The sequence below is a fragment of the Myotis myotis genome, unplaced genomic scaffold, assembly GCF_014108235.1.
Source record: "Myotis myotis isolate mMyoMyo1 unplaced genomic scaffold, mMyoMyo1.p scaffold_m19_p_1, whole genome shotgun sequence".
Lineage (NCBI taxonomy): Eukaryota > Metazoa > Chordata > Mammalia > Chiroptera > Vespertilionidae > Myotis > Myotis myotis.
Genome location: NW_023416313.1, coordinates 86,277,817 through 86,301,999, shown reverse-complemented (window position 1 = coordinate 86,301,999; position 24,183 = coordinate 86,277,817). Strand labels below are relative to the sequence as shown.

Here is a 24,183-nt window from a genome sequence, read left to right as displayed (position 1 = left end):
TCAGATCTACATTTCTACTTAATTCGATACTGTACCCTTTTTATAGACTATTTATATACTTGTCTCACAGTTTCATAGGTACTATATCAAAACATACATTTTATAATAAGATAACCGTAATTTATTTAGCTAATACCCTGTCTTTGGATATTATGCTATTTCCAATTTTCAAGCATTACTTGTGGAAATATTTTTTGTACGTCCTTGTTTCCTTTGGATAACCCACAAAATACACTAACTCGGAGCCACGACCCCAATATGCTTACGTAATGTAGTCCAATACCCACCCGTGCAAACCTTCCACCGACTCTCCCATCTGCTTCCTGCTGAAGCTGAGAGTCTGTCGAATTAAGGAACAATCCTATTGAGATTATTAAGAGAAAATGACTACTGGTATATATTAATATGGTAATATCAAGCCCTCTATGGTATAATAGAGGTAACAGAAATAAAACATAGAAGCAAAATGATGTGCTTTCTTGTAATTTCACACAAAAAACTTAAGTTCTCCTAGGGATGAAAAGAGGAGCAGCTGTGGAAGCCTTCTTTCACCAGCGACTAGAACACGTACTGCAGAGCTGAAACTGTGATGTGGACAGCGAAGGAGCGTAGCTATATGTACTGCTATTTCTACTACTGAAAACGTTTTCAAAAGTCACGTGGGTGTTGAATTTTATCAAATGCCTTTTTGACTTCACTCAAGATGATCATATCTTTTCTTTTTTACATATATTTGTATTTTATTACAATCACTTATTCATTTGAAACCTTCCTTGCATTTCTGGAATAAATCATACCTATTTCTTAAAAAAAAAACAAAACAAAAAAAACCAACTAACAAAACAGTATCGTGTACTAAAAGTTTCAGAGCTTTGCATTTGCCTTCCAAAGGAAGATTAGCTGTAGCAACCTTTAGCTCTTTAATGATCTAGGTTAACCTCTAGTATTTTGCAATGTAAGAGGCCTTGAAAGCCCTCCATCCGCCTTGTGCTCAGGTACAGCTCCCTAAGCAAATGAGCTAATGGGATTGCCATCCATGGAGAGGAACTACTGTGGCCTTTGTCACTTCCCCAGATACTTACTGGTAGGGCAGGGTTACCACAGGAATGAGTATGTTGTAATCGTCATCTTGATGACAGACAGTGCGCCCCAGGATTGGCTGACACTTGCTGATTGTGGTTTATATATTGAATCTTAATGAAATCCCAAGGAAAATAGCAATCGAGCCACTAATGCTCTTACTCCCAGGAGCACAGAGCTCTTCAAGGTTAATTATTTCAGTCATCTTCACAGTTGTCCCATGAGGTGAGTGGCAGAGCACTTCCTCTTTAAAAAAAAAAAAAAAGGTGACTAATTGGATTTTCTTCTGTTCTACATTCTGTGTTCTAGAACTGGGTAGCCACCTTCTAAAGACCATCTGTGTGTCCATTGGTGGACCTGGGTTTTAAAATCGCAGGCTTCTTTCACATACAAATGCCAGGCTCGCAGCATGTGGAATAGGAAAGTGGGAGGAAATCTGGATGGCCTTTGGCAAGATGCTATGAGTGGGATAGCCTAGAGTTGGTAAAAAGAGACAGGTCATGGCTGAGTTAGTGCTTTGCTACCTCCATGAAGAATAGTCATCCGTGGTGTTGAAGGTTTGTTTTTGACTGCCTCACTGAGGCACCTCTTATGTTTACTCTTCCCGCAACCTTGTGCCAGGTTGCCACAGAGAATACCAGGGAACCCCATTTTACAGAGGGACACTGCTGCTTTCTCATCCGACTCTAATGTGTCAGCAGCTGGGGTTTTCACAGGGACAAGAGAGAGAGAGACGTCCGAAATGCTTAGTACTCTCCCTTAGCGGGGATGTGTCTCCGTCCTCCCGCCATCCTCTGTGTCTGCCAGGCTAACGCTGCTCCTGCATCTGCTTCCTCCCAGATGGCCTGTGCCTGTCTGTGGACACATCCCGTCAGGGGAGCGGGGACAAAGTAACGCTGCTTTGTTGAGGGCCCACCTCCTCCCTTGTACACGTGCCATTCAGCCTTCTCGCAGAGCCTGCTCACGTCAGTTCTGCCTCCTCTGTCAGACTGTGAGCCCTTTGGGTGGATATTCAGGTCGGTGTCATTTGGTTGGTTTTTTGCTTTTCACTCCTTTTAATTGCCCCCTTCCCGTACCCCTCATCGCTGGGGCATTTGGGTGCACAGTAAACACTGTGGTTGCTCTGTGTACCATCCACAACTCCCAACAAACATGGCCTGTACTTATTAACTGTGTCATTTTAACAACTTTTTTTTTTCCTTTCGGCAAATGAAGGCTTAGCTGTCACCACTTTGAGTTTTTCCTCCCCCTTAATTTTTCCCTGAAGTTATCCTGAAAGAGAGGCCTTTCAAATGCAAAGGATTATGCGTAAATTGTACAGTGTGCTCAAGCCCAGGACTAATTAGAAGGCCTGGAAGCCTCTTCAGGTGGCCGGGATCTGCAGTCTGGCTAAATGCTGCTTCCTAAATTGAGAACAGCTGGGGCCGTGTGGCCAGCGGGTATAAAGAGCGGGTGCCGGTGCCCTGGGCTGTGAGGACGTTTTTGCTCTTTGGAGCCTGCGGAGCCTCTGCTGAAGGCACCCTTTCCTCCCGGGGGTCGCGGTGGGTAAGTGCCTGCGCCGGTCCTCGCCGTGCCTGTTTCTGTTGTTTTGCCAGAAATGGTAGTGGCTGCATCGAAATGTTACTAATTTGCCATGCCGGCTGTCGTAAGTTATTTCATCCTTCGGGAAACAGGCAGAGTTTGTTGCCCCAATGAGAGAGAGCTCAGGCTTTGTGTCTCAAAGGCTTTGTGTTATTTCGGAGGCTGTCCGCCTTCCTGGTGTATGGGGTGCATCTCTGACTATAAAAGGGTAAACCGAGGCAGTGTCATTTCGTTCTCGAATATTCTGAGGAGTGGTCACTTAAAAAGATTACAGTTATTGTGTGTGTATTTTTTTAAAATCCTCATCTGAGGGTATGTGTATTGATTTTTTAGAGCGAGGTAGAGAGAGAGAGAGAGAGAAAGAAACATTGATCGGTTGCCTCCCATGTGAGCCCCAACTAGGAATTGAACCTGCAAACCTGCTAGGTATGTGCCCTGACTGGGAATCGAACCCACAAACTTTTGGTGCATGGGTTGGTTCTCAGGAAGAGAACCAACTAACTGAGCCACTCGGCCAGGACAAGATTCCAGAGTTTTAATAAGAAAATAGAAAGTTGACTTTCTGACAAATGTAGATGGTAACAATTATTCAGAGCATGTAATCATCGCAGTTTTTTAAAAACATATGTGTTTTTATTTATTTCAGAGAGAACGGGAGAGGGAGAGAGAGATAGAAACATCAATGATGAGAGAGAATCATTGATTGGCTGCCTCCTGCATATCCCAACTGGGGATTGAGCCCACAACCTGGACATGTGCCCTAATTGGGAATCAAACCGTGACCTCCCGGTTCATAGGTTGATGCTTAACCACTGAGCAACACCAACCAGGTTTGGTTTTTTTAGAGAGAGAGGAAGGGAGATGGACAGAAAGATAGAAACATTGATGAGAGAGAAACATCAGTCGGCTGCCTCCTGCATGCAACCCAGGCATGTGCCCTGACTCAGAATGGAACTGGCCACCTCCTGGTTCAAGGGTCGGCGCTCTACCACTGGGCCATGCCGGCAGGGCAATCATCACAACTTTTTATCCTGTAAGGTTCCTGGAAAAGATGCAGTCTTAGGAAGGAGTGATGTGATCTGGGGAGGTTCTAGCTCATTGTGACTTCATGGTTAGCAACAGGCATCAGTGGCTGATGAAGTGGTTGCAGTGTTGGGTCCTGGCTTCTATTAAAAGAAAGTTAAAAGGAATTGATTATTAAAATGTTCCTATTTATACTGACATCAGCTCAAAAAGAGAAGAATTCCAAGATAAAACAATTCAGTATTTTATAAATAAACTCGTCTCGGCAGCTATAACTATGTTCTGACGATACATTTATAAAGCAAATGACTTTGGTATTTGTTTCCATATTTTGATCATGTTCTTTTTTGGATGGTTGACAGTTGGAGGGGCACGATATCTGATCGTAGTTTTGTTTTGTTTTCACAGGAGCCGCAGTGAAATCCCTGGGGGAAAGAGAATTGGCCTGCTTCCCTGACAGCGGCGGATGCACAGTGGAGAGCTGCATGGGAGGACCAGGCATCTGGTGGCTACTTTCTACGTTTTACACCAGGAAACAGAATCAGATGAAGAGCCCATGTTTATCTTGGAAATAGAAGGTTTAAAAAACATTTCTACTAAGAACACTACCATCCTCTTTTGGATCTGAAGACTGGGGGACAATGGATATCATAGAGACAGCAAAACTTGAAGAACATATGGAAAATCAAACCAACGATCCGGCAAACACGTACCCAAGGCCTGCTGAACCTGCCGAAGAAGAAGAGAAAAATGGCAACGGTAAACCCAAGAGCTTATCCAATGGGCTGCGGAAGGGCTCCAAAAAGTACCCAGACTATATCCAAATCTCTATGCCCACGGACTCCAGGAGCAAATTCCCCCTGGAGTGGTGGAAAACGGGCATCGCGTTTGTGTATGCTGTTTTCAACCTCGTCCTGACGACCGTCATGATCACAGTCGTACATGAGAGGGTCCCTCCCAAGGAGCTCAGCCCTCCACTCCCAGACAAGTTTTTTGATTACATTGATCGGGTGAAGTGGGCATTTTCTGTATCAGAAATAAATGGGATTATATTAGTTGGCTTATGGATCACCCAGTGGCTTTTTCTGAGATACAAGTAAGTAGGTCTAACACATTTGGGATTTTTTGAGGGGGGATGCGGGAAGGGGGCATGTTGGGGGGAATGTGCCATTAGTTTGTACTTATGTGAATAGATGTGTGCTTGGAATTATCTTTCTTGGTTTTATGTCGTAAATTCAGTCATATCCAGGCATTTGATGAAAGGAATCACTAGAAAGGTCTGCCACATTGGATAATCAGTCACTATTCAGTAAGCATTGATGGTACAGCTGTGACTGGAAGTGACAGCTGTATAGGAAAGAACAGAGGTGCTGTGGTGGGTGACTCAGAGTTTGTGAATTTAAGGTGCAGTTCTGATTTCAAGCAACTTGGCACTGTGGCACTTGCATGATAAATCAAGAGTCGTGGGGAGTAAGAACATTCACTTCATCACGCTTGAGTTATTTCAGGCTCTTGACAGGCGGGGTCAGCGGAGTGCTGGGAGCTTTTCTCCCCATTGCTCACAATGCAACAATGACTATACACGAGACTATATAAACCAGCGGTTCTCAACCTGTGGGTCGCGACCCTTTGGGGGTCGAACAACCCTTTCACAGGGGTCGTCTAAGACCATCGGAAAACACATATATAATTACATATTGTTTTGTGATTAATCACTATGCTTTAATTATGTTCAATTTGTAACAATGAAATTGGGGGTCACCACAACATGAGGAACTGTATTAAAGGGTCGCGGCATTAGGAAGGTTGAGAACCACTGATATAGACGGTAGCATGCTTTGAGGTTTGCTTTTGTTCAGGAGTTCTCACATTTTGCACTTCTTTTCCTTGGGCCTGTTGGCAATCCAGTCCCAAGAATCCGTTTCAGAAACTGAATTTAGAAGTGGGCCATGCGGTTTTGGTTTTAGATTTCTAAAGTAAACGTCTGGTTTCCAGGGCACCACAAAAGAGCTTTTAGTTCCAGGTTTCGGTCTCCCTGTTTGGGAATAGCAGAATCAGGAAGTACTAAGCCAGGTACTTTTGCTTTGAAGACACTTGAAAATAGGACATAGCTCTCAAGTGGTTGTTTCTTTCCTGTTAATTCCATAAAAAATAAAGCCCTTCCCTTCCCCTTCTCACTTTATTTATCATTCAGATATATGTTCTCTAATAAGATGCTAGTAATGAAACCACTAAAATAAAAGTTTGATCAAAACATTAGCCACAAACTGAGGCCTTTGAAAATGCAATGTATGCCGATTTAATCAGTACAATTCAAAAATTCAGAGTTCAGTAGGATTTCAATACTGATGCCACAAGATCATTTTTAGAAGAGGGAATTTATGCTATATTGTTCTTTCAATTGGTTGTTGCTTTGAGATTAGAAGAATTCAATCTGTCTTTGCTGAACAGTCCCCTACATGCAAGTTTGCAGTTTAAAAAACTGAGTCCACCAACAAGTCATTCCTAAGCATTTTCCTTAAAGTGTCCCTCTTAATATGTTTCCTTAATATGTGTAAGTAAAATAGCTATCAGTTTTCTTTTACTTAGTAGAATTTTTTTGCTGCTAAAGTTGTCAGTTATGTCATGCTTAGGCTGGAAGTAAACTACATTTGTTGAACTTTAGTGTTTTTTTAACTTATCTTTATTGTTGAAAGTATTGCAGATGTCTCCCTTTTTTACCCCCACTGACCTCTTCTACCCGGCCCCCATGCTGCCCCCCAACCCCATAGGCCTTCACCACACTGAACGTTAGCGTTTTTCTCTTCTGTGTCTGGAATTGACCCTGAATAGAAGAGAGACTGCTTGGGCCAAAGATGTGCTTTCTCCTTTAATTTAGAGCCAAGTTTTATTCATATATGTGTGAAAGGAAATCTTCTAGCTTCCAACCTGAGGATCTTAATTTGTTTGAATCTTCACCCGATTGTTGCTACCATGTCAAAACTTGTGGTCACACAGCTAGCCACATTTTTTAGTCATATCTACTGCTTTGGTCACAACCCATCATCAAAAAGGTGCTGGGGAAATCACACTAATTTTCCTTTTCATTTTTAAGGTAGAATTGGAGCATATGTTTTAGGAACTAGTGGAGTAATTTTTATAACCTGTTTTGAGCCATCCTGGCTGAATGCGAAATCTCAATCTCTCTCCCCCCACCCCCACTCCCCCCCCCCCCCTCTCTCTCTCTCTCTCTCTCTCTCTCTCTCTCTCTCTCTGTCAAACACCTTCGTAGCTATGGGAAAAGTCATTGGTTGTAGCTCTTTTCCTAAACAAGGCTGCAGAGGGCATGCTTTCCCTTCTTAGCTAATTTTCTATACAGCTGAATTCAGAACACTGGAATGAGTATAATTGACTCATGTAATTCCTGCTTATCGCTTTCCTTTGTCTAACAGCCGTGGGCAAACTACGGCCCTCGGGCCGGATTCGGCCCGTTTGAAATGAATAAAACTATTGAAAAAAAAAGACCGTACCCTTTTATGTAATGATGTTTACTTTGAATTTATATTAGTTCACACAAACACTCCATCCATGCTTTTGTTCCGGCCCTCCGGTCCAGTTTAAGAACCCATTGTGGCCCTCGAGTCAAAAAGTTTGCCCACCCCTGGTAGCACATGGAGCACAGCTCAGCCCTCTTTGAGGGCCTGGGGTTGAATCAAAACGTGAATCATCTTTCACTCAACCAAATGGAGAGACTCCGCTGTGTCTATCCCCTGTCCCTTTTCAGTGCTATAAAAGGCAGAGCCTGAATAGCAAGCCTTTGAAAGCAGAGCCTTGCAATAAATGCATACTTTCATCAACTCCTCAAGGTGGTGTTCCTCTCTATTTTGACCCCAGAAACCCTGGAATATTCTTAAAATAGCTACTGGAAATAAGGTTCTAAAAATATATTTGTCCATGATTCTTTAAAAGAGAAACCCCAGCAGTTACCTGATATATTTCAGACCGCAGTCTTGTAGAAAACTTAAAATATCTCTCTCTCTCTCTCTCTCATCAATAAGCATGTCCTCTGGTTAGGATTTAAACACATACATACATACATACATAAAAATATGCCACATGCCTCAGACTGCCTGTTTGTCCAGAAGTCTGACCATTACCAGCTTTGGAAGTTTGAGAGCTCTGAAAATGGGAGACCTGGAATAATATAGTGTGTGTACTAGGGAAGTTCCAAATAGTAATTCTAGGGATCCCACCGGCCTCTTAATCCCCAGAGCCCAGAGTTTGTAGACCCACCCCCGAACTTCACAACAGAAGAGGAGTTTCCGTCTTCACCTGCAAGTGAGGCTACTCAGAACCCTTATGCCCATTTGGTACCGTTGCGCAGTGGTACAAATAGTGTGCTCAATGTCAGCCGCTGGGAACCACCGCCTTAGACCGAGGGCATGGATGGTGTAGGACGGGCTAATGTCGGTCAAGACAACGATCTCCACCAAAAATGATAAAGTGAAAAAGGACTTGTGGTGCTTTTGTTTATTTTTGCCTCTTTTGGTCAAGATTGAATAAGGGTAGACTAATCAGTTTATAACTTCATTATTAAATATTCTTAAATACACGAGGATACTCTGAGTATCTTCAGCATATTCTGTGAAAATCTATAGTGTAGTCATAGACAAAAGTTAATGCCCAGGTTGTCAAAATACTGTTGGATGGTCCCCAAATAATCCTTGTTTCTTATATAACAGGTTTAATGAGTCATCCCGTTTCCCTGTGTGTCCAATTATGTGGCATGACCTGAGCTCATTTGTCAATTCCTCAGTGGCCGTGGGTTGCTTATACCTTTGGTATGTTCCCGAGAGGGTTCTATAATGCACTGAGTTGACTGGAAACAGACAGGCTCATTGAATTTTCTCTCAAAGAGTGACTTCTTTCGGAGAGGTGGTTTTCTAGAACCCTCAGTCCCCACAAACTCAACTCCTTTAGGGCCCAGACCACCTAGACTGATTACAGCATGTGAAGACTGCGGAGCAGCCGCTCTGTGGAATTGTGAGGAGGGGCAGCCTAGAAATAAGCTGTGAAACTGCGGTCTGTTAATGCCATTCTGTGTTACTTTTTATTCTGCCAAGCACTCTTTTACGTAACATTAGGAACAGAAACAGCGAGTAACCATGTTTTCCCCCATCCCTCGTATTCCCTTAGGTCAATAGTGGGGCGCAGGTTCTTTTTTATCATCGGAACATTATACCTGTACCGCTGTGTCACCATGTATGTCACTACGCTGCCTGTGCCTGGCATGCATTTCCAGTGTGCTCCGAAGGTAAGCACCTCTGATTGAAAACACTTATTAAACATCTGCTCTCTGTTATAATCTTCAAAACACTTTCCTGTGTTAACTGAAATATTATTTAGGACTAGAGGCCTGGTGCATGAGTTTGTGCACCTGTGAGGTCCCTTGGTCTGGCCCGCGGGATCGGGCCGAAACCGGGACCTCGGCAAAGGCTCCAGGGCATGTCTGGCCTGTCTCACTCAGTCCAATCTGCTGGGCCCCAGCAGCAAGCTAACCTACCGGTCAGAGCGTCTGCCCCCCTGGTGGTCAGTGCATTTCATAGCGAGTGGTTGAGCTGCCTTAGCATATCATTAGCATATTACGCTTTGATTGGTTGAACGGACAACCGGGCACTTAGCATATTAGGCTTTTATTATATGGGATATTTTCTGTTTTTCTTTAGATTTAGGTGTAAGAAAATTGAAATGTGTTCATAAAATATATATCTTTGTACATAAAAAATTCATTTTCTGCTACCTGAAAGTTGCTATTGGGAATTTGACTCCCCTGTTGTACCTTTACTTACTCACTTATGCATTCATTCTGCAAGTGCTCTGCTCCTGTTATGTCGCAGGCACTGTGCAACAGCAGTGACTAAAACAGTTCTTCCCCTACAGCTTACATTCTGTTGAGGGATGAAAACTGATAAATGTATAACTTGTGCCCGGCCAGTGTGGCTCAGTGATTGAGCGTCACGCTAGGCACCAAGGGATTGCAGTTTGATTCCAGTCAGGGTACATGCCTGGATTTCGGGCTTGATCCCTAGTGGGGGTATGCAGGAGGCAGCAGATTCTCTCTCATCAGTGTTTCTGTCTCTCTATCCTTCTCCCTTTCTCTCTCTATAAAATCAATAAAAACATATTTTTAAAAAGAACCATATAACTTGTCACATGGTGATAAGCCAGGGGGCTATCAGATGGGTGGTAAACCTGAGTCAGAGTGAAAGGGACTATGAAGGTAGGTATTAGTTTACAGAGGGGGTCAGAAAGCTTCTTTAATGAGAAAGCACCAAGGCAGCAATCACATGAGGGAGGGAGCTCTATGGATGGGATGAGAGCCCCAGGCCAAGGAAATAGCTCAGTCACAGAGTCAGAGAGCGAGAGAGAGAGAGAGAGAGAGAGAGAGAGAGAGAGAGAGCAAAGAGGCCAGTGCGGCTGGTGGAACTGTGGGTCAGGGTGGTGCAGCCACAGATCCCATGGGGCCTTGTGGCCATTGTAGGAACTTGAACCACGGTCGTGGCAAGTGAGTAAGAAGTGAGGAGTCTTCGCTTTGGGACATTTTGAAGGTGGGGACGACCGGTTGTGTTAATAAGTTGGTCACGGCTTTAAGAGAAAGAAGTCAAGGATGACCCTGGTTTTCAGCAATTGAAAAGGCAGAGGGGCCTTTTGCTGAGACAGTGTGAGACACTGACACTGTCTTAAGCAGGATTTACAGCTTCTCTAGGGAGAGTTGTTTCTCGAGAGAGCTTTTCATCATCCTGGACCCCAGTGCGCCCTGGTTTCTAACAAAGGAGACTTACAAATCCTGTCTGTGCTCTCTGGACAGGGGAATGAAGTCTAACGTCATATTTCACTGAACACTAAGCAGATGTCCAAGGTGGAAGGAAAAATAGAGTTGTTGTGAAGTAGTCAACAGTCTCCCTCCCCAAATATAGGTGTGGTTTGGAGAAGCTGTAATTTTCCAAAGCCATCAAAGCAGAAAGTGTCTGTGATTAAAACAGTGTACATATTGAATTTAAACACTGGCTGATCTTTTAGCGAAGCTAAATTCAGGCACAAGAGAAGTTCAGAAACATAATAAACATTTCTAAGGGGTTATTGCAACGTGTCAAATGAAGACATGGCCACAGGAAAAAAGGCAAGCATCCTCGTAATGGGTGAGGTTTGCAGGGGTGAAACGCTATGATTACGGACAGAAGGTATCCTCGGTGGAGGAGCTGCAGTTTTCAGAAGCCACATTAGTAAACATGGCCCTGGCTAACCCAGTACAGATACAGTGGGAGCTCTGGCGGCATCCTCACTAACCAGCTCCTGAAGCACGAGCAGGCTCTCGGTGCCCGACGTGTGACTCGGTGAGGCAAACACGGTCACTTTGTTCGATAGACGTGATCGAGGGTTGTGTTAGAACAGGATCAGAATGGCGTTCTGAACGTGGCTCCCAGTGCTCCGTAGACGGCGGTTACCGGGCTGTCAGGTAACCTGCCTGCCTCCTTTGTCGCGGACTCTATGGAACACCCTTCATGACTACAGGCAACGACAGAGCTGTGTGTACTGAAACCACTTGCTATGGGAAGATGTCAGGTCTAGCCACTGAGGCCTAACATGGCTTGCCCCTCGCCGGATGTGGCCCCCCCGCCGAGGAGCCATCACAGCTATGGGTCCCTGGTGAAACCATGGTGCTCTCAGTCTTCCAGCTGCCTGGCCCCATATCTACCCTCTGGTTTCCCTTAAGTCCTCTGTGTATGATTTGCTTTAAGCCGCCAACCCAAGCTTTTGTTTGCAGTCACCAAATCTTTGTTCTGAAAAGTGTGTTTAAATAAATGGCGCATGAAATTATGTAGCGCTCTAAGCCCATTTGGCCACGTACAAGAATGTTGGGCTGGCACAGATACAGCTCCTTCCCTTAGAAAGCTCCCGGCCACCCTGGCTGCAGATGCTGCAGGACTTCTCTTCACTGAAGGGACGTGTGGACGGGAAGGTTTCCGGATTGGCAGTAGTCAGGCTGGGCTCTCTTGAACCTTATTTATTTTTGAGGAAAATGGGGTGTGGTGGTCACAGTTTGAGGAGCCCTTAAGATCATTGAGCCCCGTCTGCTTTGGCTGTTATGATTGATGCGTCTCCGCTCAGCTTTCTACATCTTTCATTCCATATTCAGTGACACAGGGGTGGAGAGCGTCTGGCCAGCAGGCCGCAATCATTTGGTCTGGCCCTGCCAAGGTGTTAGGGGGGAGTTCATTAAATGTTGGACCCAATATAGCAGGCTAATGCTTACGTTGATAATGTTGTATGGCCCGTGAAGGATGTTATAAATCTCCAAATGGTCCTTGGCAGAAAGAAAAGGTTCCCCACCCCTGCAGTAATGGCATAGAATAGTGTCTGAAAAATGAGGAAAGTAATAGGAACTGGGTGCTTATGTGGTGTGTGAAGGGGGTTCCAGTGAACTAGAACAGAACTAGAAAACAACCCAGTCTTTCCCAGATCTGTCCCCCCACTTCCCAGTATTCTTTCTACACTCTTGTTTTAACTTTTTGTTTTGCGGTTCTGTTTATTCTGGGTGTGATCTGACACCTAGGGTAACAGGGACAACACTGAGGGATGAAGGCCTGGGAGAAGACAGCGAGGAGAGAGTGCCCCTCCATCTGTGGAGGCATATTGAATCGGATGCTCTGGAGCTCCATTCACCAGCGTGGCTGAAAGAGGGAGGGAGGAGAGAGCGTCTGCCTGCTTTTGCTCCTGGTTTGTGTGTGCCTGGGGGCCTGTCTAGCCGTGATGGCTCCAAGTATTGCTGCTCTTAGAAAACTAGAGTGATGAGTTGGGATGAGTGAGTAAATTAAAGAAAAAAATTATTATGGTTTTGAAATAAAGAATAATGCGTCCTTTTAAACTGGGAGCAGAGCGTATGTACCTTATTTGATCTCAGCGTTGACAGTTGTTTGTACCAGCCATCCGACAAATTCCTCCAGGGCTGTGGTTCATCCGATGAGGCACGTGGCTGGATCGCATCCTCCACGTCAGCTCAGCAGAGAGTTGCATGTGGCTGGCGGCACGCCTCGGCGCGGCACCTGAACTGAGCCCTGAACTGTCAGCTGTCCTGGCCTTCCTCGGTTTGGGCGCTTTGCCGCCTTCTCCAGCCTGTCTCTTCCAGGCAGGACCACCTCTGGCATGTTTGCTTTAAGAATTGTCAACTCTTGAGGAAAGTACACAAGTTCTCTTGGTTTCTTATTCATCTGCACTTGCCCTAAGCAAACTTTTGAAGAAGGTTAAATTTCTGCAAAGCCCCAGTCTCCAGCCTGCCCTGTGACCCTGGGTGACGTCTTTTTCTTAACTGTTAACGAGTTGCGGTGTGGGCTTTTTCACAAGATTCACCGAAACCCAGAAAGCTCCCCAGACCCATAAGGTTGCTATCCATTGGGAAAGGTTTAGGCAACCACTGTGGGTGTTTAAGGCTGCCACTCCTGCCCCAATTCCTGCTGTACTGGATGGGATGGGTTTCCACGTGCTAGAGGCTACCTTAATTTCCCTGCTCCTACACTCTCTTCCCATCCATCTGCACACGTCTCCCCTCCTGCACCACCACACATCCACCTGGACTAGACTCCCCCGTCTTTACCACTACACGGCCGAACCGCCAGCGTGGCTGAGCTGGCCGTGCTGTGGGGACAGCTGCCCGGAGCGTCGGCGTTGAGTACAAAGGGCCGCCTGTCATTCAGCTATTCCCCAGGTCCCCAAAATAGCCATTAATGCTCTGTCTGTAATTCTCTTCTGATGTGCTGTTGCTTAGTCTTATTTCTGAATATCACCTTTATTTTTGTAAACATAGTCATTTTATTCTAGATTGATCTTAAATCCTCCCTCTGGCCTCCCCGAATGCCAGTGTTCCACTTTTCTGCACCCACCGTACTGAGCGGCTCGGCCCACTCCTCCTTGTAGGCTTACATTTTAATGGCTATAAGCTGGACGGTGGCCTCAAACTCCTGCCCGGCCCATCACTGTTTCCCATACCAGCAGGATGGCTTCTGCGTCTTTGCCCAAGGGGCCCCTTTCCTGCCCGTTGCACACAGGTTATATCTTCAGGGATATTTTGCCTGATCAGGGCTACTCATTTTTAAAGCTGTCAATACGTTGCTAATCCACTATTTCCAAACTTATTTAAAGTGTTGCAGCTTCCCTTTTTAACTGTGTCTGATCAAATATTAATACAGCCATACACACACTCGGGCTGCCCACTTAACGCAAGGTATGAACACACTGTTCAATATTAGTAAGGTGCTGTTCAGCTAAATCAAATATTAACCATCGAAACCATGACATCTCCCGGCAAAGAGGGAAGAAGGTAGCTTTGATCTTTTTTAGCACATAGCTGTGGTGAGGTCATTGTTATTAATATTTTTAAAAGCTTTGCTCAAGGGTACGACGTCACCAAAATGTATTATTAGTAACGTATTGAATAATTCAAAACCTGTCACAAAAACTGGCCAATACAATGAATAAAACCCAGTTTGGGGAACTTCCCCCTGGGATTCTTTTTGACTTTTTAAGTCAAAAAGAAAAGTCACAACCTGGTGACCTTTCTGAGTGTCACATAAATTAGGCTGAAGCACGGTTTTATCCGCTTGTACATTTTCCTCCTGATCTCCTTGTGTCATGCAGCTCAACGGAGACTCTCAGGCAAAAGTGCAGCGGATCCTGCGGTTGATTTCCGGTGGAGGACTGTCCATAACAGGATCGCACATCTTGTGCGGAGACTTCCTCTTCAGTGGTCACACGGTCGTGCTGACACTAACTTATCTCTTCATCAAAGAATGTAAGTAACTCATTCCCACTTGATGGGTTCGCTCGGCCCCGAAACCGATGGGAGCCCTTATTCTATTGGAATTGATAGGTGTGTGTGTGTGTGTGTGTGTGTGTGTGTGTGAGAGAGAGAGAGAGAGAGAGAGAGAGAGAGAGAGAGAGAGAGGTCTGTTGTTCCACTTCCACTTATTGATGCATTCATTGGTTGCTTCTTGTGTGTGCCCTGCCTGGGGATCAAACCCACAACCTTGGTGGGATGACGCTCTAACCAGCTGAGCTACCCGGCCAGGGCTGGCTTGAGGTTTTTTAAATTGTGTAAGTTTACATACAGCAAGGAAAGAATTACATTCTCCTTGTTCCAATCTTTGATGGGAAGTAAAACGGCAAATCTGTTATCTTAATACAACTCAACTTTAAAGTCAGCTCGCCACATAAACAAGGCACTCCCTGTGTATGCCCGTTTCCCGTGCAATTGGGAAAAACAGCCAGTTTCTAAATTATACATGTGCTATTGTCCTGAGTAAGCAGTGGTTCCAGTGGTCTCTTTGAACAGCCTGCTTCTGGAATTAGATGCATCATTTATATATTTTTTGCTTTCCCGCCTTTTGAACAATTTGGACTCTCTCCTCATTTGTCCCATTGTCATGAGTGGATTTGAATTCAGTCATGTGAGCAGAAAACGTGGGACCAGGATGACTTTGAGGTTAACAACAGAGGGCTTCACCCAGCTGTGCAGATATTACCATTGGGCCTGGGTTCCTATAAAATCAGCCTGGCTCCTGGTACTCTGTGTCTTGCTGGTCGAGAAAACATTGTTTTAACCTTGCTACCACACAAAGTCCATTGTCTCTGTTCATTGACAACCGGGCTAGGCCCCCACAGACAGTGGGGTTATTAATAATTGTGTCATCGACTTTTAGACTTGCTACCTGTGGCGCCCCTCCCCCCTTCCTTCCTACCTGAGCGAGCCCTGGGCTGTTCACAGCCCCACGTTTTGGGTTATTAGTGTTCTCCTTCCGGAGACTTGTTGACCTCAGACGATTCTGATTAAGGCCAGCAGGACAGACTAGTCATGAAGCGCCTCTCCGGGAACCTCCTTACTCCCGTTTTCTCCCCTGCAGACTCACCTCGTCACTTCTGGTGGTATCACTTAGTCTGCTGGCTGCTGAGCGCTGCCGGGATCATCTGCATTCTCGTGGCTCACGAGCACTACACGGTGGACGTCATCGTTGCCTACTACATCACCACACGGCTGTTCTGGTGGTACCATTCCATGGCCAATGAAAAGGTGAGAGCGGTGAACTCTCTCTTGGATAACTTCTTTACAGGCAGGGGAGCCCTTTTCGTACAGTGGGGTTTGGGTGGCTTTGTGGGAATGACTGCTATTGCTGCCCAAGTGTGTGGTTAGCTCAGGTCAGTTCTTACCCTTATATCTATTATTGCGTTTTAAAATAAAGAACATCACACATGTAAATAACATCTATATATATAAAAGCCTAAGCAACTGAAAGACCGTATGACCGATCGACCGGTTGCTATGATGTGCACTGACGACCAGGAGCAGGCGCTCAATGCAGGAGCTGCCCCCTGGTGGTCAGTGCGCTCCCACAGCCAACCTCCCGTGGTCCCTCCCCCCAGCCAGCCAACCTCCTGCGGCCCCGATCAGCTCGATCACCGGCCAGGCTGAGGGACCCCACTCATGCATGAATTCGTGCACCAGGCTTCTAGTTTAAGGATAAAAATGTATGATTACAGAGCACAGTGTTATACTAATTCAACTACTGTAATTTATATGAGAATTAAAGAAGTACATATGCTAAATTAAAATGCAGGCACCTTCTCTGTAGCAGCACTGAGGTGCAGCTAGGTAAAACCCCTGCCTTCAGAGAACTCAAGTTTGAGAACAACTTGGCAACTATTTTTGGAAGTCAGGCAAATTGAGTGCCTTATGACTAACCGGATTTAGTACATCTTTTGGTGATGTGGTGCTCTCTGGCTTCTTTCTTATTCTGATTTCTTCTGCGTCCTGTTTCCAGATGCACTTTTTTCTTCTCCCACATGTTCTGAGAGAGCTAGCTCCAATGCCACCTCTTCTGGGAAGCCTTCCCGGACTTCGTTCTCTGCCACTAGTCCCGCGATGGAATTGTCCCTCCCCTCCCTGTGCTTTCCTAGCCTTGGTGCATATCCAACAGTTAGTCTGTGTGCCGCGACCTACCCTGGGGTCATCTTGCCATTTTGTCTGTTGCATGCAGAGTGTGGAGAATTTGGGAGAGATTGAAATGTTGTCCTTCCCAAAGGCTCTAAGTTCAGTTCTCATGGAGTGGTGCCCACGAATGAGGGCCCTCTCTATGGACCTGTCTTGTAGCTCTGTTTCCTGTTTTATAGTCTCCTGTTGCCATCTTCTGTTTAGTGATCAGCTGACGCCACAGAACCAAGCTTTTCTCTTTCCTCTTAAAAGTGCTCAACCTTGTGAGCTCTCCTCTCTCTTCCCTGGTCACTTAGGCTTTTATATATAGAGATCTGACCACTCAGTTCCTGAAAATTGTTCCACCCGGGTAACTGCCACCTGCATTCCTCAGTCTCCATTGTCACTGGATTTGCAGGCAGGCAATCAACATGAGCCACGAGAGGAAAGACGGAGGGGCTGGGAGGGGTGGGGCCAGGTGGCATCCGGTGGGGAAGAGGTGCAGACAGTATGCCTCGGGACCTGGAGGCTACTGCTCCTCTGCCATTACAGCAAGTGACGGTTTAATTCATGGGGAAAGTCAGGAAGCGTGAAAAATACGCCTCATTTCGCTCTTCCCTTGCCTTTTACAGAACCTGAAGGTCTCTTCACAGACTAATTTCTTATCTCGTGCGTGGTGGTTCCCCATCTTTTATTTTTTTGAGAAAAACGTACAAGGCTCGATTCCTTGCTGCTTCTCCTGGCCGCTCTCCTGGCCTCCGGGCTGCTTTAAGTCTTCGTGCAAGAAGTACTCGCGGGTTCAGAAGATCGGGGAAGACAATGAGAAATCTACCTGAGGGGCAAAACAAAGGCTTCAGCTCTTACACCCAAAGCGGTATCGCTGTAACCAAAGGGATAGTTTTGTTTGTTTTCTTATTTTAGGAGAACTGACTGGTAAGTGAAGAAGTGGACCAAATTTTGTGTAAACGATTAGAAAGATGAACAAAGTGTTACGCTTTGACTGTTTGTTTTTTTACGCCTCCTGAGAAAGTCTTCTTCTCCTGAGGCTCTTCCTTCATGGTGACAAGCCCTCCACCGGGATTCCCTGATGAGCTTGGAAAGAGGTGCCAAAGAACACGTCCGCCTGCCCTTCGTCTTTCTCCACTAAAGCATTTTTTCAGGATTTCTTTTCCTCCAGGGTCAGAAGGATTTGCCAATGTTTTCAATAAACTATCTGGACAGATACAACCTAATGTTGAGGGTGGATTTGAGCACTGGGCCTCTTAGTGAGGGGGAGACGCAGGGGTTGTGAGTAAACTTCGGGTGAACTTATTCTCCCTGTCCTGGGGAAGGTCAGGGTCAGGTCTGCGAATACGTACTGCTGCTACCACCCAATGTACTATGTGTCACTTTTACTTTATTTTTTTTAACTGATAATTTTATTTAAAACATGAAAGAAGCGTGATCTAAGTAAATATGGAAATATTTGACACACCCCACAGATTTTACTTGGGCGTAAATACTTACTTTTAAGATCTCTCTGACAGATGCACACACAGGGAGCAGGGCTGTTTCCGCTCACAGTGGTCCTTGTTTGCACACTGGCTGAGCACAGGCTGAAAAACACGTGTGTGAACTGTGGCTCGTGCCACGTGGGGAACAAGCCTGCATTTCTCGCCCGGGTCCCCCCCGGGTGAGGTCTGTTTCAGAGCTGCTCACTGGAACTCAGAAATGCAATTGGTCACATCTCACTAAGCCCACTTCTTTCTAGTTCCATTCTGCTTTATGGGAAAAGGAAGACGGAGTCCAAAAGCTGAATGAATGCATCCTTTTTAAGAGGCCCAGCTTCTTGTAAACAGAGTGCTTATAGGAAGGAAGGACTAAGGAGACAGACCACAATGAAGTCGTTCTGCTCTGACCCTGACAGGACACCACGGCGCTGCACGCTCACCTGCTGCTGGAATCCAGGCGGTAGACAGCACAGCTGGTCGTTTCTAAAGTTCTTTCAGGTGATGCGGAAAAAAAAGATGGACTTGATCAGATTTAATGCTGTCAGAGTTCATGCGTTGTTTCATGCTGTTGGGGCTGTGGACAATTCTTAATTTCTTACAACTTCTAGGACCTTAGGAAAAGATCTATTAAGTTACACAGTCATCAGCACAGAGAACAGAGAGGCCAACTCTGTGGGAAGGCAGTTACATTTATATTGAAGGCAACAATTTCCCACCCCTTAGAATGAAAACAAAAATGAAAAACCACCCCTAAATTTGCCATGAACCAGTCAGCCCTGAGTTGATATACAAAATTGACCTTCAAATTACTTGAGCGAAGCACAGTACACACTGACATGTGTTCAGGAAGGGTCTTTATCCTTTGGTGCTAAAATTCTCTGTGCTTCCAGTGTAGCTCCTGCTCTGTGTAATAGAAGAATCACTAAAGGAAACATGGTTGAGTTCAACACCAGGAAGAAAGATTTTTCTAATCTGGTATTTGAAACAAGAAACAAAACCCTAAACCTTCTTGGCAGGTTTTCAAATGCAGGAAGTTTTTCTGGTATTTATCATTAAACCAATAAGAAACATATCCATACCTTACCAGATGTTTAGCTAGAATTCCACATAATTTTCGCCTACGAAATATGGGCACGTGTGAAAAAACAAGGTGTTCTGTGTGAAGACACTGGTGTTAAATTCCTGTTGTCCAATTGTGAGGAAAAACATATGACGCGGAAGCCTGGGCTTTGCTCTCCTAACACTGGTACATTGAGCCTCTGACTTAAATAAGACAACCTGGTATATCTGAGAGCCTTATTCCTACATTGTAGATAGCCCACTCTTCATCAAATTAAATTAGGGAACGTATTTAAGCTTTTAAAATCCTGGCGCGTTGATTGCTGGAGGCCCTCGAAATAGTAAACCTTGCATTTTAGTCAGGTAACTAGTTTTGTTTTTAAATAATGCCATCACCTTTTCAAGAACTTTTAAAAGGACTTCTGACTCCACCTGTGGACACTGCTGCTCCCATGCTCCTCACAGAGTCTACCAGGGGTGGGCAAACTTTTTGACTCGAGGGCCACAATGGGTTCTTAAACTGGACCGGAGGGCCGGAACAAAAGCATGGATGGAGTGTTTGTGTGAACTAATATAAATTCAAAGTAAACATCATTACATAAAAGGGTATGGTCTTTTTTTTTTTTAGTTTTATTCATTTCAAACGGGCCGGATCCGGCCCGCGGGCCGTAGTTTGCCCACGGCTGGTGTATGCCATAGCTCTGTCATTGGCACTGCAGGAGCATGTGGTACCAGAATAAGGGTGAAGGGGAAATACCAAGTTTCAAGGTGGGAAGGTGAGAATAGTGAATCTCATTTACATTTAGAAAAGCAAACGTGAGGTCTAACCCAACATCCCACTTTAGAGTATGAAACACGAACAATTACTAGACGTAGGGTGGTGATCACTTCACAGTCTATAGAAATCGCAAATCATTACGTTGTAAACCTGAAACTAATACGTCACTTATATCTCTGTTTTAAAAAATTTCGATCTTGCCTCTCAAACAGTAAACTTTTGGAGCTCCTTTTCCTGCTTAATCAATATATAACATCGATTACTGTTTTTGTGAACTTGTACTCCTCTTGGAAGCTTTTCCTATAATTTAGTCCTCTGTGCAGTATCTATAACATGTAATTCCTCTAAGTTATAACACTTTTTTTCTAAATTCTTTGAAATGGGAATGAATTCCTCTCATTATAATTTTGGAGCTCCTCCACCAGCTCTGAAAATAAAGCGTTCTTCCTCAAGTCCAGTGGAAGTAATTTGGAATTTTTAATTTAATTTACTGGCATCTTGGAAAACAAGTTTTGCTGTGGAAGGAATGCTGGCTGGAGTGAGGGCGAGTCTTTAGTCTGCTTTATGGATGACTTTGCATTAGGTTCTTGGCTGTATACCAGCGCCCCCTTGCGGAAATATGTTATATGACTTTGAACACAAACCTGCCACTTTTTAAAGTGTATTTTCAAGTTTTTAAAAGGCATATGTTTTTTATTTATTTTTTGCGAATAATCTTGAAAGCATAATGAAAATGGAATTATGTTAAAGGTATTTTAAACCTTTCCCAAAGGGAAAATGTACTTAGATCACAGGGAGTTGCAATTCTAATCTTTTATCCATTTGATCAAAGAAAATTTGCAGACCATTTTTACCTCTCACCATCACAATCATTAATGTCTCCCTTTATAACTACCGACACTTTGTTTACTTTGAAACACCAAGTTGGCTGCCTTTTTTATTTTACATGTTAGAACTCATGCAGTTTCTTTTTTTTTTATCACATCTTGTTCCTTGGATATTTTGAACATTTTTGAATTATTTTTTATGTTTATTTTTGTTTTGCACTGTAAAACCGATTAAAAATTTAAGCCGGTCTTAGCACACTTCTGTAGTGTCAGGAAGTGTAAGAAGGAATTTCATAATAAATGTGTTTGCATGTTTAAATCAAGCATATTAAAAGTAATATGCTATGTGTTGAAGGTTTTTCTGTTATGTATGTATAAAGATTCCTAGCATTTTTGTTTAATGTCATTGTGTTGCAATAATTTAACTCAGTTGACTTACTTGCTGAAAATATTTTGTCTATTAAGAAGTGCTCTTGACTTCAATACCTAAACACTGAAAATTGTGTCTAAGGTGCCCAAAGATAAGTTTTTATATAGATTTACACCTTATGAGTTGGGATTTGTTTTGTTATTCATTAATTTAACTATGCTGTGTTCTGAATGAATGATGAATGACACTAGTTCTTTATTCTGAAATTATTTAAAATTGTCCTTTAAAAGAATAAGAGGAAGCTATAAATGTAAGCTGATCTAGTTGCCAAGTTGGGATTCATTATTTAATTTAACTCCTATGCAATGATTAATGCTGCAAAATGTATGGTTATGTTATGGTATAGTCACAAAAGAAATATTATTATGAGGTTTGAGAGGTGTAGCCTATTGTATTCTTTCAGAAATTTACTGTACTGTTTCAATGTGTTAAGTGCCTTGTTGTAAAGTAAAATTTTAAGCCTAGAATGCATTATTTTCCTGATATATATTTTTCATTATGATATATACTGTATGTTATTGTAATAGTTTTATTAAATGCTTATGTTTTAATCAAATATGTGATTTTCAGAAGCTCTTTTCTCCTACCCACCAGTACCTTAATCATTAGTCTATCATATGGGGTTTGAATTCAGGTCCTTTTTTTTAAAGAGGAAATTATCTTTGTTTAGAAGTATGTTTTTCATGCTTGTGCTTTTATATTTGTAAAAACATTTCAGGAGGAATTTAGAAGTGTAACTATAGTTTGTACTTCAAAATGCCATTTTACATTTACATTTTAAGTGCCTAATTGTTAGTTAAAACTAATTTATGTTTTTATTCTAAAGACAAATGTGTACTTGGTTTCTAATCTCGTTGGCTTTGCTTTAAAAAAACACACAAAAAAGCAAGAGCCTCTACTTCCTATTTACCCAATAAACCACCATGACAGCAACAGTATTTTCAAAATCAGTACTACTATTTCTTTCAATTAAAAAAAAATGTTTTCTTTAAAGATTTAAAAAATGTGTTTAGTCTTATATGCTTATTAAAACCACTAGTGGGTTATTTTTTTCAAGTACTATTTTTAAAATGAGCGGATAACTTAAACTGAGTGTTATTTTTCCTGCCCTTGATTTAAGATGAAAAAAAATAACTCAGCCCTGGCCGGAGAGCTCAGTTAGTTGGCGTGTTGGTCCGTGCACCAAAAGGTTGTGGGGTTTGATCTCTGGTCAGGGTGTGTATGGGAGGCAGCTGGTCAATGCTTTCTCTCTCTCTCTCTCTCTCTCTCTCTCTCTCTCTCTCTCTCTCTCTCTCTCTCTCCCCCCCTCCTTCTCTCCCCCTGTCCTTTCTTTAAAAATCAATAAACATATCAGGTGAGGATTAAAGAATAATAATTCATAACAACATAAGGTCATTCGTGGAGAAGAAAAGCCAGTTCCCTGCTCCATGATTCTGATTCTCATTGTTCACAAAGAGACAAAATCATGCTTCATCGAGGAGAGCAGAGTCCTTCCTGTCAGTCAGAAAGAAATGTCATCTTCATCCCTTCACAGAGCGGGCACCGGGGTAATGTCCTCGACTAAACCCTGACAGCATAGTCATTGCAACAGTGGACTGATGACTTGTCCTTGGACCCTCTGATGAAAGATGAAGGCGTGACTTCCAAAGACAAGTTCAGTAGAATGAAGGGACTAGAGCAGTGGTTCTCAACCTTTTGGCCCTTTAAATACAGTTCCTCATGTTGTGACCCAACCATAAAATTATTTTCGTTGCTACTTCATAACTGTAATGTTGCTACTGTTATGAATCGTAATGTAAATATCTGATATACAGGATGGTCTTAGGTGACCCCTGTGAAAGGGTCGTTAACTGCCAAAGGGGTCGCGCCCCACAGGTTGAGAACCGCTGGACTAGGGTAAGATAAATAGAGTTCAAAGGCTAACTTGTTGGATATAGTCCCAGTTACTATGGATTATCTGGGAACGATAAGAGTAGAGATCAGGAGAATCTTTTGCCACCTGCACCCAGGCCTCAGATGAAAAGCTGGTCTCTCCTCCCGTTTGAGACGTTTGCACGCCAATTTTGCTGGCTATGGCCCAAAGAGTGTCCTTACCCAGCGTACGTTAAACCAGGAGCTGATGTGCTGCTGCACAAACCTTGACACCTAACATTTAATTTTCTTCTAGTAAAATACACGAGAATATCAGAAGCATGACACTAGATTATTCACTGATACAAGTTAGAACAGCACAGCTTATGCACTGTGTCTACATGATGCACGTTACTCTGTGCGTGGCCCGTGTGATGAGGCACAGCATTTTATAGTTTCTGTGTTCCACCTGCATTCTTTAATCTTCACAAAACCCTGCAAGGCAGGCAAAGAAGTGGTGACCCCATTCCGTGAGATGAAAGAGTTCCTAGTGTCACAGCTTGGAGCCTGAGTTCTGTTTTCTCTGTTTGGCGGTCTCCCTGGCATAATTACTGGGTTTGCCACCCCAGTTTGTTAAAGGTGCTGCTGTTGTTTATTTGTTAGGGGACTTGATTCCCTTTTCAACCAGTTAGTTTGTTTAAGAGGGAGACTGGTCCTTGGAACAAGTTCTTTGTCAAATGCTACTGATTTTTCTTACACTTGCAGTTTACATTTAAATAGAGTTTACATTTCAGAGGAGAGGAAATTCAATGTTTCTGGTGCAAAACAGCATTGAAGGCAAAAGGACCCCCAGTGTTGGACTCACAAGTTTGTTTGAATTGCAAGTATCACTCATAGCATAGACACTGTTGTGCACTTAGCCTGGCACAGGTTAAATGGGGAGCATAAAAGTGCGTAGGCTTTATCTCTAAACTAGTGACCCGGTGCATGAAATCTGTGCACATTAAAAGGGAATTAATTGGAGGAAATATTTTAATGCTGCTATTTGCCCTTTCTCTATAATAGAA

The 24,183-nt window shown here is 43.7% G+C and overlaps 1 protein-coding gene across 11 annotated transcripts in view; it reads left to right on the top strand.

Moving 5' to 3' along the window:
- Nucleotides 1-22,203, top strand: part of SGMS2 (sphingomyelin synthase 2) — a 90,710-nt gene extending 68,507 nt beyond the window's left edge. For 10 of the 11 annotated variants that reach the window (XM_036343783.1, XM_036343713.1, XM_036343763.1 and 7 more), the window contains 5 exons: nucleotides 4,093-4,780; nucleotides 8,860-8,977; nucleotides 14,356-14,509; nucleotides 15,618-15,784; nucleotides 17,314-22,203. In XM_036343783.1, the coding sequence (XP_036199676.1) occupies nucleotides 4,326-4,780; nucleotides 8,860-8,977; nucleotides 14,356-14,509; nucleotides 15,618-15,784; nucleotides 17,314-17,517 (1,098 nt within the window). In that variant the 5' untranslated portion in view covers nucleotides 4,093-4,325 and the 3' untranslated portion in view covers nucleotides 17,518-22,203. Of the gene's footprint in view, nucleotides 1-1,944; nucleotides 2,097-4,092; nucleotides 4,781-8,859; nucleotides 8,978-14,355; nucleotides 14,510-15,617; nucleotides 15,785-17,313 lie in introns of those variants that run through there. The other variant, XM_036343756.1, reaches the window with a different exon arrangement.
- The last annotated feature ends 1,980 nt before the right edge of the window (nucleotides 22,204-24,183 follow it).